This window comes from Penicillium argentinense (assembly GCF_028826775.1).
Source record: "Penicillium argentinense strain IBT 30761 chromosome Unknown utg000009l_segment0_segment0, whole genome shotgun sequence".
Classification (NCBI taxonomy): Eukaryota; Fungi; Ascomycota; class Eurotiomycetes; order Eurotiales; family Aspergillaceae; genus Penicillium; species Penicillium argentinense.
The window spans coordinates 5,417,182-5,432,227 of NW_026622668.1; the positions used below are offsets into that span (position 1 = coordinate 5,417,182).

The window sequence follows — 15,046 nt, forward strand, 5'->3', positions numbered from 1 at the left end:
ATGGAATTTTGCACAGTTAATTCGAAGTGATGTAATATATAGTTGTCGATTATGTCCAGACCAATGGTATATGTATAAGTGAAAATATGTACATTTGAATGCTCGTGAATGCAAGTTATTCCCCACAATATTATGGCTCTCTGCGTGGGAATATTGGGTTGAATGCAAGTATCTGGAAGAGCCCTTCCTCCAACAAATTGTTGCCATCGAAAGGCCAGCGAAGAAGATGACAATCATGAAAAATCTTGTCTTCTTTGCGGTGACCCGAGCCAGAACACGTAAAAGAGATGACAATGTCTGAGCTCGTGGATCGGAGATAGTGGTGTTGTGATAGAATAAAGAGAATAGGACAATGAGTTGATATAAATCATTCGTTGCCGTTGAGTGTCTTGTTGACCTCCTCAGCAGGTGCCTCATCTGATGGAACGTGCTGATAGGATCTCAGCTTGCGACGACGAACGAAATGCCAAACCCCGGCTAGGATACCACCGACACAGCAAACTGCGAGAACAAACATGACGATGTTTTCTAACAATCGAATCATGCCATACGCCTTGTAGACAGACTGAGCGACCTCTTTTGTGGCAGCATAGACGGCAGCTTTGCGACCTTCTGCAGTGGCCGAGCTTGACTTGACATCACCGTAATCACCCGATTCGACCTTTTCCTGAATAGCCTGCAGAATCTCTGGATCATCAGGAGAAGGATCAGGTAAGGATTGATCAAAGCCACTTGATTTCCAGCTCTCTGGGATATCGGTGCGGTAGAGCGTCGATGTGCTCAAGGCGTTGCCATCTTCATCGACAGCCTTAGCGGTAATCCAATCCATGAACCCCTCGGCAATGTACATTGTTTCGAAACTTGTCTTGTTCGTACTTCCGATCAATACATCCTTGCCATGATCGAAGGAGCGGGCGTAGAATTCCCAGACGGCGACATCAGTTGCACCGTTCCAGCTAACATAAATGACAGTCATCATGTCCTCTTCGCTGGTGCCATAAACAGAGGCAACCAGATCAGGCGGTGCAGAGGGTCGACCGATCCAATCAAACTTATATGACCGGTAACTTGAGAAGCGATCCGAAGAAAATCGCGCAGATAGCAGAATATCACCGTTTGGCGCATGCTCAGAGTGGTAGCCTTGCTTACTCCATCCAATGAAGGAATTTCCATTTGGAAGCTGCTGAACATTGCCGCGAAGTCGGGTAAGCTCGCCATCAGGTCGATCAATACGCCTGATAACTGTGGCAGTCATCGGGGACGCATCAGTATCGAGTTCTATAAAGAGTGCAGATGAGATATCTTCGTCATTTTCACTTTCATCGGATGCATTGTTCATGATCGAAATAACATGATGTGTGCCGTTTGACTCGACAAATTTAACATCATGTTGCTTGGAGAATGTGAAGTCCATGTCGAAGTCGCTTTTGATTCCTCCAAGACGCCACATAATCTCGCCATCCGTGCCGGAAATCATGTAGATCGTGTTGGTGAAGCGCATAGAGATAAGGTAATCCCCATTCCCATTCTTATCAACAGAATTGATATGCACGTAGTCCCATCCTGGCTCGCCACGAGTGCCATCCCACGCGTGGAAAACAACAGATTCACTGAGAGAAATTTTATCGAACGAGTCCCATTCGAAAAGGATTGCGGATGATTCAACATCCAGTTCGACAAATCCACCCGTAACGACCCAGCTTTCCTCATCAGGGCGGTCGAAGTCGTCCAGATCGGTCAGTTGCGATCTGTACGTGCATGCTAAGCCAGTCTTGCCGCCATCCAGGATATTGAATTCGTGCATATTGAACGCACTAAGGTCATTGAGAACTCCGACATGGTGTTCTATATTGTAGTCACTGCCCAGAATCATACCGCTTCCTTTGTCCGAGTCGGTATTATAATCATGTTGGAGAATGAAAGACAAATGAGGATTTTCGTCGACGTTCCAGTTGGCTTTAAAATCGAAGACGTTCCGATTATCGGTCATGGGGGAACCGGCCCAAATGAGCTCCTGCATAGAGGCGATGTTAATTTCCACAGGATCACCATTTTGTGCTGAGAATAACATACGCCTTCATTGTCATAAATATAAGGCCCGACCTGGTACTGCATGTACTTTTGGGTCGGCTCTTCGGGGTTGATCTGTCCGTAGGGGGCAATGAACCAATAACCCGGCAGCTGACGATCACGGTCGATATGAGTAACCTCAAACCTGGGAGCGCGGACTTCAGGAAGCTGAAAAGGCAGTTAGACCACTGAAAGGAAGAAACAGAATGCAAAACTTCATGCCCTAACGAGGGGACTCACAGTGACAAACGAGAATAAATCCTCATCTTGGCGCTCTGCAGCAGCGCCATGCAAGAAAAGGCATATCAAGCCACCGAGGAACAACATGACGGCGAAAGGCTCGAGAGGAGGCTAGGACAACTCTTTCATACTGCGAACATGGACTGAATGGACGTCAGATTGGGGACATCTCTCCACGACGTTCACGATTTGTGTCGCGGAGTGGCAGAGTCGCAGGTGGGCAGGAGAGGACGTGTTGGAGGGTCGTCGTATTAGAAGCCCTTTGGAGTTTAGGGGCGGCGCGGGGGCCGCCCAGAATTTATTTAGGGAGGAGATGGGTCGGGTGGGAAATTTTACCTTCGACGGATTGCCGCTCGAAAACCCTATTCCAAGGATTCCATTGAGCCATGACACCTCTCGATGGAGACAAGCATGATGCTCCTAATCTTATCCAACGCCAAAAGCCAACGCAATGGCTGAGGTGGAATTTCAGGCCCCGTTCGGACCCAGCATGGTCCAAGGAGCGGAGTTCTGGGTGAAGAAAACTCCTCGCCACGCGTCAGTGTGGGGCGCCCTCAGCGAGCAGTCAGGGGTTTGCGTCCGCACACACTCCGGTTTGTCGCGCGGCGAGCGATCGGGGACAAGCCAATAACGGATGTTTGCGATTCGCAAGATTTACAAATTGGAAATTCTAAAAAAAACCTGCTGCCCGCTGTGCATAGTGTCAGACGCTTGCTTCCATCTACGAAACGCACCAAGTCTCTAACCACAAGGCTTAGATCCTGCCAAGTCGATCTGACAGACATGGGCAAGGGTCACGCGAGCCGCTAAACGCCTGTGTAAAGACAGCAGTAACGTCACCAGCTCACTGGTCGTGCTGCTGATCCAATCGCACTGCAAGTAAGCAATACGGAACTGGGTGCCCCTGAACATTTTCCACCTGCCAAGCCAACGCGCCAAGACCAATTAGTCTAAACAAGGTTAGACTTTTCTCAATGACCTGGTTCCGCAATCTTCATTCGCGTGGTGCCCCGCCTGTACCCGCTTTGCGTAGAGAACGTCTATCGGCTTACGCGCTAAGGCCCCGACCCTAGGCCCACCCCCCGCCCCGGCCCCCTGTCTGGGGGAGAAAGAGCTGCTACTATAGGTGCTGCGAACGACAAGAGGCCACTCAGCTAAATTTGCTTCAGGGCTTGCATCTCAGTCAGGGGCAGAAGATCTCCCAGGTGAAAGCCTGAACTACTAGTAACCAAGGCCTAATTAGCGGAGAGAGGGAGAGGCTGATGTGTGGGAATAGCACCTTAGGCTTGCATCGATGTCTCAGATGAAGCGCCGTGGCTATCAGAGCGTCAGGGTTAATTGAGAATGCTCACAGGAGGCGACGAACTGGATTCCACTTCTTGCTTGAGGACGCAAGAAGGGCATAGTCAAGCGGACCACCTCACATCACAATCCACCGGGAGTCTCTTTGCAATACACCGCACCAGTTGTGTATATAGTCGCCCATTCTGAAAAATTTCGCTGCACTGCGAGTTTGAGACGGGAAATCTTTGGGAATGCTCGTCAACTCTCAGATCCTGGGTTGGTCATCGGAAGTTGATCAAGTTGTATTCTAGCGCTATCGCATAACTTTCGATCATCTAATGTTCTCCTTGTTGACATTCTTTTGAAGCTGCTGCAAGATTGAATCAACCTTTTCGTCCGCAGCATCTAAAATTTGATCCGGCGGATATTGGGGCTTCCAGCCTATCTGGTGACCATTGACCGCCGTGAAAAGATATTTGGTTTTATAATGAGCATTTATATTATCTCACTCCGCAGAAAAGAGCCATAATGGGGAAGTATAAGCCATTTTCCGACTAGGAGCACCAGGACCGCAGTCGCGATAACCCCCCAGGCCTTCAGCCATCCCGGCAGGAGCTGTGTCATCGCCCTCTGTCACAGTATCATTGTCGACGAAACGCCTCTTTGCAAGAGCCCTAGCAAAGGCGCCATACACATCATCCCAGGCAATACTTCCTGATGCAACTAAAAAGTGACCGTCCTTGCCATACCCGATATCTTCACTAAGAAGAGATTTTAGTAGGATTTCAAGGCAGAGGTACGTGGTGTCTGCGATATGACAGATAGGCCATGTCTGAAGAATCTGTTAGAGACAGTTTGACCGAAGTGTACCAGGCAATAGAAAAATCGGTTTGTCAGCACCGACATAGCATACACGGCGAAGGCTCCGCGCTGCCCGCACGATAGACACGTCCTGGATGGAACTCCGATTACCAAATCCTTCCTCCGCAGCATACACCAAGAACGGGGCAAAATTGGTAGCTCCGTACGCCATGGGTCTCGGCTGTGTATATGACGACAATGTTGGCTTTTACTGACTGCATTTCGGAGAGATTATTGTTAGCATGGAGGCGAGAAATGACATGTATCATGGAGAAAGGCTGAACCTCTGCTCTCGGATCTCATGTATGTTTGTTTAGGCGCCCGTGGCCTCAGAGAATGCGTGCGACGTGTTCTTGTAAACGCATATTCCGAGGATCACGGGTGTCAGAGTAACGAGACCGGCCAAGAAAAATATTTGGAATCACATTATGTCAGAGTATAATAACCTACCACATCGACAAAGTCGTGTGGTGCCTTGGCATTCTTTTGCAGATCATACAGCTTTGGGTCTGTGTCCAGCAAGGCATGGTCGGTCGGAATTACAGCATGGCGACTGAACTGCTTCGCACCAGTCGTGTGAAGAAAATGATCCTCACGCCCAGTATTCTTTTTGACCCTACCAAGTGTCGCAATCATTGAAGGCTGATGTTTCCGACGAGCAGAGCCAAAATCGTCATGAACAGGCATCCAAAGTGCCAGAAAAACAAGCGCCTAAAGGTTCACCGATTTATCAAGACTGGAAACTACGAAGCCTAGAAGAATCCCAACCCAGAGCCAGTCGAAGGGACATGTCACTGGGCTATTCAAAGCAATAAATTCCCGTTGGCAAGATAGTGATGGCAATGATCTTCTCTGGGTGTTAACAGATCCAGGTCGCGGAAAGTCTCTATTGGCTGGGTCGATCGTCGATCTACACCAAGCCGCTAAAGAAGAGACTGTATGTTATTTCTTCTTTAAAAGACAATGATCAACAGAGCAATCTTTTAGTGGCCCTCTGCGCAATACTCCACCAGTTATTTGGCCAGAAGCCGGACCTTTTATGCCATGCTCTGGTACCAGGCTCCAGATTAAGAAAAATACATAAATAAATAGTCTCCGAGAAGATATGGAGTTTGAAGGCGAAAGAGCTGGCTGAAACATCGCAATTGTCTCCAGAGACAGCCAAGCGGCTTGGAAAACAGCTGTGAACTGAAAACTCACGCATATCTTTGGTTATCTTTAGCTATCGATCACATCAGAATGCGTTCCAAGTATAGATTTCGACCGGACGAGCTATTGATCGATCCACCTCCATCGGTGACCGATGCATACGGAAAAACCCTAAGACGAGTGGAGGCACTGAAATTGAAAATGTTAAAAGGTTTTTGCATATAATTATCGTAGCACGACGTCCTTTGGCAATAGAAGAAATGGGTACGGCACTTGGGTTGCTACTTCTCCAAATCACCAAACTCACATTGCAGGTGTCAGTCTAAGTACAGATACTTGGGCACGAAGCTCCAATAGCTATGTGGCCTGTTTGTCTTATTTATGACTCTCGACTCTAACTCATCCATCTGGCAGCCAGAGAATTACTCATTGGAAAGGGCATAGAAAGCCAATCAGTCACTCTCTCGGGGTTTTGTTGCAATCCACTGAGTGCGGAGAGCGAAATGGCTGGAATATGCTCACGGTATCTAAATTCCGATGATTTTGAACATGTCGAGATGCAAGGCTTTTTGCCATATGCGGCAGTTCACTGGGGTGTCCACGTTCGACATCTGGAGCCGACCGGATACCGAGAAGTTTATAAGATAATACATGAACTGTACCTGAAAATTGAACCAGTGCTCCATCTGTGGCCTGTGCCGAAGGGAATGAAAAGGTTGTGCTGAATTTATGCAATGCAGGAGTTGACATCAGCTTTCCGGACTGGAGGAGTCGGAATGCGCTCTTGGAGGCTTGTCAAATTGGAAGCCTCGAAAATTTTCGCATATTCCTGAGACATCCATAGAATATTAATTTCTATACAGAAGGATATGGCAATGTTCTTCATATAGCGTCCGAGGAAGGTCACTGCGAACTCGTGCAGAAGTTACTAGATCACAGAGCTAATGTCAATTCCCGGGGTACTTCGGAAACTGGCAGCGCGCTACAAAAAAGCCTGACACAAGGGTCATGAGGAAGCTGTGAAAAAATTGCTGAAGCATAAAGCCGATGTCAATGCTCTCCATTAAGATCTTAGAACTCCGCTACAACTGGCTTGCCCAGAACAATAAAGTCGCGGAAATTCTGCTCGAAACGGTGCCAAAATAACATACAAGATGGGCTTTTTCACATTGCGCTGCAGGGATCTTTTGCTGGAGGGTATGAGAGTACTGTACGGCTGTTGCTGGAACGAGGAGCCTAGCGAGGTGTGGAGATCAACACCGCGCTGCGGGCTGCTTGTCATGAGGGCTCTGATAGGATTGTGCTACTGCTACTCTAGAAGGGAGCCAATATCAACTCCAATGATAAGAGGCGCGGAGTTGCGCTACAGTGTGCTTGTGGCAAAGGGCATTATCGGATTGCAAAGTTCCTAGTGGCGTGGGAGGCAGATGTCGATCTTCAGGCTGGCACCTTTAATACAGCGCTACAGGCCGCTTGCGCTGAAGGGCATTATACGATCGTCGAGCCGCTACTGAATGCGGGGGCTGATACTAATATTGATGGTGGAGGCTTTGACACTGCACTAGAGGCTGCTCGGCATGAAGGACATGATAGGATTGTGCTTCTTTTACTGAGAGAGGAGCCGATATCAATGTCAGCCATGAGATGTTTGGAATCGCGCTTCAGCTAGCCCGCTCTCGGGGACACGACAATATTTGAAGATATAATTCAGCAAAATCGTGCAAAACTTTAGCTGCTGCGAAGATGACAAATTCGTGAACATGCACGACAGAAGGAACTTTGTGGGTCCCTCAGAATCGCGAGGACCCTTCTAAGAGACTCAAGCGGTCGTGAGATTTTGGAATAGGGCAATTGCTTCGAGCTCCGTTCTTCTTTTGTACCTACAACTGACGTTTAATCTATTACGGCTGCCTTTCTGGGCTTCTTCTACACTAAAGTAGTATCATGAATGACATTGAGAGTAGATTCCATGTCCTGCAAAGCCAGCGAGGGGCTGATGTCAGAAGAAGATGATTAAGAGGTCGTGAATGTAGTATCGAGATAATCTTTCCGTATCGCTTTTCAAATACAACTTTCGTGTAAAAAGCCAAGCCTTTAGTCCATAATAGACACACCTGAGTAGCACTTGTCAGGTTTTACGATACAGGAAATTTTCGATGTAAAGGCGCATAAATAAGAGAAATATCGCAAACCCGTAAAACCTTTATTAGTCGTCTTGTTCGCTATGAGAAAATATCATCCTTCCCCGCGCCAAAGAGCATGGTAATCATTGGAGCATCTCGTGGTGGCATTCAGGTTTAATAAGGCTATATAGGGGACCTATCTCATCCAGCTAACTTAGACTAGCTCATGGCCGGTCACCTACTACCCTTGGGTACTTTTCTAGGGATATAAATCATTGTGGCTGTCACGCTTGGTACTCCCTCCCTAAGATCTCTTAGACGCTGAAGCTGAACTTCTGTCAACTAATGCTTTAGATTAGTTACAAATTTATCTAGCCCTAGAAGGCTGCCACATTCGCCATCGTCTTATGGTTTTAAACACTCCATTTCTACTTTTCCCGCGGTATTAGGTAGTTGCAAATCCACCTCACAGTGGGTAGCCATTCATGGATCGATTTCGATAATGTATCTGGCTATAATATACTCATTGAACTCCTATATATTATAAGCCGCCTAATAGCCTATCTGAGAAATACACCGATCCTCACAGCCCTAGAGGTGCGCCAGTGCCAGGTACCAAAATAAATATAATACATATCTTAGGGGAATGTACACTACTACCTAAATAACCTAGCGTGGACCACCTAGCACCGGAAGACTTGCCCTATTACGTGCATAGCAGACAATCCCCTTGTCCTCTTACTAGGTACACTGTGTACTACACCGCCATCCTAGATTACACTAAAATTTATCAACTTACACAGTATTCGAGTGGGCCTTGCCATTCGTCGGTCAGTCCATCTTAATATTTAGCTGGAATAGTTACTATTCTGAATAGAATGATCATATTAGTGCTTTTTGAAATATTAACGCGGAGTCGTTAACACGATCAGCCAAGCCTTCAGGGTCCTTAATCCCATCTCAATCCTTAATGCTTCAAATTGGCATTGTGGCCCAATCCGTGACAGCCATATCCACCCAAGCCACGGGATCTGGAAACTCTACAGTGGTTCACTGGCGTGTTTCACCTTGCTAAGAACTTTGGGAGTTTAATTGGCATGTCGCTTTAGGGCAGTCAGGGCAGCGGCACATGTGCCGACCCTTATTTGTGCGCAATAGAGCTTAAGCTTTTGCAATGATCAGAGTGATGAGACGAGAAGGATGCTAATGCCATTCTGCCAAAGCACATTCCCATAGACAAAATCCTCGCGAATTTTAAATCGACCCATGTCGATCTTCAGATCGCCGATAGCGACTTGAACGCACCTGTTTCGTATTTAGACAGTCGTTCGGGTCGTGCAAAAGATCATCCGGGGCGCTTGCGAGCGGCTCTCTCATTGAAGGATATTTAGCTCTTTTTGTCCGAATGCTTGGCCGAATATTACCGGGGAGGGGCATTCGTCGCTGATCTGAAACGCGTTATACCCGAAAAGTCCGGCAACTGCTTCAGAACGACTCACCAGTTTGAATCTGGGCAATCCCCGCAGTTCCATGTCTTGCCGTTCAGCCACGGAATGCCACGGGGAGGGTATGGCATCTAGTGGCTGGCTGGGCTGGTTTAGCTTCTCTATGGCGTCTCACGACCCTGTTGTGTACTCCACAAAATTCACGCACGCCCGAGCAGATCATGGAAGCGTCTGAATTTTCTAAACGTTTTTGTGCTGAGCGAAGCAAACTGCCAAAGCACTTGATTGCTGTAAGTTTCCCTCAATCTGGGGATGCTAGCCTAGTTCAGCGCGGTTCGGAGGCTGCTCCGTCGCTGAGGAAATTGAAACCACTAGACCTCCTCTAACCGCCTCAATTCTTGTGAAGTCTCCCTGCCCAGGAGACGTCCCCATTGAAGATCTTTTCCATGCTGATCATGGAGGTCGGTCCACTCCCAAATCAATGCACGACGTCGGCCGCCGCCCAATCTGGAAGTCCCCGCCATTTCGTAGATGAAGGGTCCTTTTTGCCAGTTTAGAGACGGTGTCGAGGTCCGCCATACCCGGCCATGAGGTGACGGAAGAACCCGTTTGAGCCTTGCATGACAGGACATGTGGGTGCTGATCCTGTAGAAATGGCGATATAAAGATGGCGACATGCCCCAACTCGTTCTTTTGTGTTCATCAGCTGCAGGCCAGACTACCGACTATTCCATTCTCTTTCTCTCTTTTTACCGAAGATGTATCGACGCGCACTCCTTCTTTCTGCCCTTGTGGCAGTCGCTCGTGCCCAGCAGGCTGGCACACAAAAGGAAGAAACCAAGCCCTCCTTGACGTGGCAAAAGTGCACTGCCAGTGGCTGCACAAAGCAATCTGGCTCTGTCGGCATTGATGCAAACTGGCGCTGGGTCCACTCGACCGAGGACTCGACTAATTGCTATACCGGAAATGAGGTGAGCTGGTTTCCTTTTTCTGTCGAGTAACTGGGACTGACCATGCATTCCCTTTGCAGTGGGACGCAACTCTTTGCCCTGACGACAAGACCTGTGCCACAAATTGTGCCCTGGATGGTGCAGACTACTCGGGCACGTATGGTGTGGAGGCTGACGGGGACTCTTTGTCGCTGAGCTTCGTCACCGGTTCCAACGTCGGCTCCCGTCTATTCCTGATGGAGAACGACAGCACCTACCAGATGTTCAAGCTGCTGAACCAGGAATTCACCTTCGACGTGGACGTGTCCGCGCTCCCGTGCGGCCTTAACGGTGCTTTGTACTTTGTTTCCATGGACGCCGACGGTGGTCTGTCCAAGTACGAGAACAACAAAGCCGGTGCAAAGTATGGAACTGGCTACTGTGATTCGCAGTGCCCCCGTGATCTCAAGTTCATCAACGGCCAGGTGAGTGTCGGACCTAACGATAGAAGCTAGCTTTGTTATTGACTGAACCTGGAAATATAGGGCAATGTTGACGGCTGGACGCCTTCAGAGAATGATAAGAACGCTGGTGTTGGAAACCACGGCTCGTGCTGTGCCGAGATGGACATCTGGGAGGCCAACAGCATCTCGACTGCCCTGACTCCCCACCCCTGTGACTCGGCGAGCCAAACGATGTGCGAGGGCGACAAGTGCGGTGGCACCTACTCGGACAGCCGCTACGCCGGCACTTGTGATCCCGATGGATGTGACTTTAACCCTTACCGTATGGGCAACGAGAGCTTCTTCGGTCCCGAGAAGATCGTCGACACCAACTCCAAGATGACCGTCGTCACCCAGTTCATCACCAGCGACAACACCGATTCCGGCACTCTCAAAGAGATCAAGCGTATCTATGTGCAGAACGGCAAGGTCATTGCCAACTCGGTCTCGGACGTCAGCGGCGTCTCTGGCAACTCGATCACTTCGGACTTCTGCACTGCTCAGAAGAAGGCCTTCGGCGACGACGATATCTTTGCCCAGCACGGTGGTATGTCTGGCATGAGCGAGGGCCTGGCCCAGGGCATGGTTCTCGTCATGAGTCTGTGGGATGACCACTACGCCAATATGCTCTGGCTCGACAGCAACTACCCGACCGACGCCGCTGCTTCCGACCCCGGTGTTGCTCGCGGCACCTGCGGCGCTGACTCCGGCAAGCCTGCAACCGTCGAGTCCGACTCGGCTGATGCGAAGGTTGTCTTTTCCAACATCAAGGTCGGAGCTATTGGGTCGACCTATTCCTCTTAAAAGGTGATCGAGATCGATGGTCTGTGATACAAGTGTGGACCTGGTCAGACGCGATGTGGATGTGGGTATCGAGTGCTGTTGAACATCGAATTTTTGGTGTATTTATTATTTCACTTCTTCAGAAAGAGTCATTCCTCATGAAGGCTCCCATTCATTCTTCATCTGTATTCATTGAATTTTGCGTGCGAGTTGAATCTGAACATGTCGGCGAAGTGTAATTTCTGTCCTGTGCTTTGAACCATGGGTGTTCAGAGTAGGCAAGAAGCCGGCAAATCTTGTCGCCAACTGGGTGGGTGGTTAATTAGATCATGGAAGAGGTATCAGGGCTAAGAATTGAGTATGAGGTCGAATATTGCGGGTTGCAAGGGGTGCAGCTGCAGGGGGTTCGAGAAAGCGAAGCTGCGGTTGGGTGCCTGAAACTGCAGGCGGAAGATCCCTCGGCCCGCCCGCCGAAAAAAGTGAAGCTTCGAGCTTGGCCTGGACCTCGCTACTCCCCTCCCAAAGAATCTTTTCGCAATTCGACCATGTTCGACACGGTCTGCTCGCTTCCACTGTCATCGGACCTGTTCACCCAGGCCATCCACCCCCGGGAGCCTGTGGTTTCCGTCGGCCTGGCAGCGGGCCACGTCCAAACGTTCCGCTTACCTTCGGAGGTCGACGATGACGATGGAGCGTCTTCCTCGTCCTGCAACGGAAAAGGCCACATAGACACCATGTGGAGGACAAGGCGGCATAAGGGGAGCTGCCGGTGCCTAGGATTCGGTGTCGACGGCGAAACGCTGTACTCTGCCGGTACCGACGGGCTGGTGAAAGCCGCCAATTCGGAGACCGGCAAAGTGACCAATAAAATCGCAATCCCTCTGGAGAAGAACGGGTAAGAGATATTGAGAGGTCTATTCTGCGATTAGGGGTTTCCAACTTATGTCTCTTTGTAATGCAGCTCGGTCGATGCGCCAACCATCATCCACGGGCTCTCGCCCCAGACACTTCTACTCGCCACAGATTCCAGTGCCCTCCACCTCTTCGACCTACGCACCCCCTACTCCAAGGTTTCTGCTCGACCGGAGCAGTCGCATCATCCTCACGATGACTATATTTCCTCCCTCACACCGCTTCCTGCCTCCGACACTAGTACGTCTGGTTTCAGCAAGCAATGGATCACCACTGGCGGCACTACTCTGGCCCTGACGGATCTCCGGAGGGGTGTGCTGGTGCGCAGTGAAGATCAGGAGGAAGAGCTTATTAGCTCGGCGTACATTGGTGGTCTGCCCAGCAGCGGGACCAGCCGCGGCGAGAAGGTCGTCGTGGGTGGTGCCGGTGGTGTCATGACTCTTTGGGAGAAGGGCGCCTGGGACGACCAAGACGAGCGCATCTACGTGTCGCGTGATTCGGAAGGTGGCGAGTCAATCGAGACTATGACGGTCGTGCCGGATGAGCTGGGCCACGGCAAAATGATCGCTGCTGGTCTCGGTAACGGGCTAGTGAAGTTTGTACGCATTGGCCCGAACAAGGTCGTGTCGGACGCTGTGCACGATGAGACGGAGGGCGTTGTGGGACTTGGATTCGACGTCGAAGGTCGCATGGTGTCCGGTGGAGGTCAAATCGTCAAGGTCTGGCATGAAGCTTTGGAGACGGAAGGCACCGGTGGCATGGTGGGCGGGAAACATATGCTGGGCGACAGCGATGAAAGCGATGACTCCGGTGACAGTGACCGGGAAGACCGCAATGGCCGGTCGAATGCAAATGATCGCAAGAAGCGCAAGAAGGCCAAGGGCAAGGACCGCAGCGGTGGTCAGCACGTCATGGCCTTCCACGACCTAGACTGACGAGATTATTTGATATACCCCATTTGCAACGACATTGATCCTGCGACTCAAACCCACCGGAACATCCGTGGATATAATCAAGTAACACCTTTAGGTAAACCCGTAGTGTGTAACACTGAGGAACTGAGCCAGTGACTGCATCCGAGTTGGTAGAAGTCACATCCGAGAGGAAATGTTATATCCGTTGCTGATTCATGCTGAAGTAACCGCCGGGGGGAATTCCGCCCTTTATCAACCACCGTCGCCGAGGCACAACTGCACACAGCAATGGACCACAACAGGGAATTGAGGGAGGAGAAATAAGGACGCAATGATCGCAATCAACAGCAGGCGATCTAGTCATCTCTCATATCATCACCATCGGAACCAAGCTGTGAGGAACTGCCGATGAACCCCACGGCCCCACGGCAGCGCAGGACCAGCGGATGCGGTGGGGTCTGGGGGTAGAGGCTTGACTATAAAACTAGATGGCCCGCCCTGCAAATCATTGCAAGCTGCAATTCCATTATGAACGCCTTCGAGTACAACCCTAACCCCGGCCGTGTCGTCTTCGGCAGCGGCACCCTGCAGAAACTGCCGGATGAGATTGCCCGTCTGCAGGTGAAGGCGCCACTTGTACTGTCAACGCCCCAGCAGATCAGCCAGGCCGAGAGTGTCCAGAGTGTCCTCGATGGCCAGGTCGCTGGTATCTTCAGCGAGGCGACCATGCACACCCCGACTCACATCACCGACAAGGCTCTCGAGTATGCAAAGGCCCAGGGCGCCGACTCGGTCATCTCCATTGGCGGTGGCAGCACGATTGGCCTGGGCAAGGCCATCAGTATTCGCACTGGACTGCCACATATCTGCATCCCCACGACCTATGCCGGCAGTGAGATGACGCCCATTCTAGGCGAGACAACCGACGGTCTGAAGAAGACTCGTTCCGATCCCAAGATCTTGCCGGGCACGGTCATCTACGATGTCGATTTGACCATGACCCTGCCGACGGCGATGAGTGCCACTAGCGGAGTCAATGCAATTGCTCATGCAGGTAGGTTCAGGTGATGGGAAGTTATATCAAATCCGGTGTCAGTGATTAACGTCTGTACTCTTCTAGTTGAGGCTCTATATGCTCGCAACACCAACCCCATCATCAACATGATGGCCATCGAGGGTACCCGTGCCCTTGCATCCGCCCTTCCTGAGATTGTTGAGAACCCTTCTTCGCAATCCGCCCGATCTCGGGCCTTGTACGGTGCCTGGCTCTGTGGCACCTGCCTTGGCAGCGTGGGCATGTCCATTCACCATAAGCTGTGCCACACTTTGGGTGGCAGTTTCAACCTCCCCCATGCAGAGACTCATACCGCTGTCTTGCCGCATGCCATTTCATACAATGCTCCTAACATTCCCGAGGCCATGAAGCAGCTCGCCAATGCGCTGCCGGACAGCAACGGCGATGCGACTCACGGCTTGAATGTTCTGCTGACCAAGCTCGAGGTCAAGCGTGGCCTGAAAGAATTCGGGATGAAAGAGGAAGATGTGGACAAGGCGGCCGACATTGCGGTCTCCAATCCCTACTGGAATCCCCGTCCGATCGAGCGGACTCCGATCCGTGAGCTGATCCGCCGTGTGTGGGCGGGCGAGCCGGCGCGCGACGACCTGTAGATATACTGCACTGCGCGACGAGCGACACGAAGAAATCTTTTTCAATCATGGCCCAATTACAAATGTTTCCGAGTTTTCAAGATGGATATTTCAATAAGGGCAAGACCTAAATACAGAGCCTACTGTAATACTGGAATATCTATGGGATACAATTGTTGTAGAATT

At 50.4% G+C, this 15,046-nt stretch overlaps 6 protein-coding genes across 6 annotated transcripts; 4 read left to right on the plus strand and 2 right to left on the minus strand.

The window, feature by feature from the left end:
- Positions 1–367: 367 nt before the first annotated feature.
- N7532_009600 (uncharacterized protein) lies at positions 368–2,397 on the minus strand (the record flags this gene model as incomplete). Its single annotated transcript, XM_056622091.1, has 3 exons — positions 368–2,014; positions 2,074–2,238; positions 2,311–2,397. 3 exons carry the CDS (start codon positions 2,395–2,397, stop codon positions 368–370), a joined length of 1,899 nt encoding a protein of 632 aa, XP_056472897.1.
- Positions 2,398–2,761: 364 nt separating this feature from the next.
- On the plus strand, positions 2,762–2,941 carry N7532_009601 (uncharacterized protein; the record flags this gene model as incomplete). Its single annotated transcript, XM_056622092.1, has 1 exon — positions 2,762–2,941. The coding sequence occupies one exon, from the start codon at positions 2,762–2,764 to the stop codon at positions 2,939–2,941; it is 180 nt and encodes a 59-aa protein (XP_056472898.1).
- A 1,158-nt stretch (positions 2,942–4,099) lies between these two features.
- Positions 4,100–4,627, minus strand: N7532_009602 (uncharacterized protein; the record flags this gene model as incomplete). The annotated part of the gene is made up of 2 exons (XM_056622093.1): positions 4,100–4,426; positions 4,508–4,627. 2 exons carry the CDS (start codon positions 4,625–4,627, stop codon positions 4,100–4,102), a joined length of 447 nt encoding a protein of 148 aa, XP_056472899.1.
- Positions 4,628–9,930: 5,303 nt separating this feature from the next.
- On the plus strand, positions 9,931–11,408 carry N7532_009603 (glycoside hydrolase family 7 protein; the record flags this gene model as incomplete). Its single annotated transcript, XM_056622094.1, has 3 exons — positions 9,931–10,143; positions 10,203–10,586; positions 10,647–11,408. 3 exons carry the CDS (start codon positions 9,931–9,933, stop codon positions 11,406–11,408), a joined length of 1,359 nt encoding a protein of 452 aa, XP_056472900.1.
- Positions 11,409–11,932: 524 nt separating this feature from the next.
- On the plus strand, positions 11,933–13,234 carry N7532_009604 (uncharacterized protein; the record flags this gene model as incomplete). Its single annotated transcript, XM_056622095.1, has 2 exons — positions 11,933–12,282; positions 12,349–13,234. The coding sequence occupies 2 exons, from the start codon at positions 11,933–11,935 to the stop codon at positions 13,232–13,234; spliced, it is 1,236 nt and encodes a 411-aa protein (XP_056472901.1).
- A 507-nt stretch (positions 13,235–13,741) lies between these two features.
- N7532_009605 (maleylacetate reductase) lies at positions 13,742–14,881 on the plus strand (the record flags this gene model as incomplete). Its single annotated transcript, XM_056622096.1, has 2 exons — positions 13,742–14,267; positions 14,334–14,881. The coding sequence occupies 2 exons, from the start codon at positions 13,742–13,744 to the stop codon at positions 14,879–14,881; spliced, it is 1,074 nt and encodes a 357-aa protein (XP_056472902.1).
- Between the last annotated feature and the right edge of the window lie 165 nt (positions 14,882–15,046).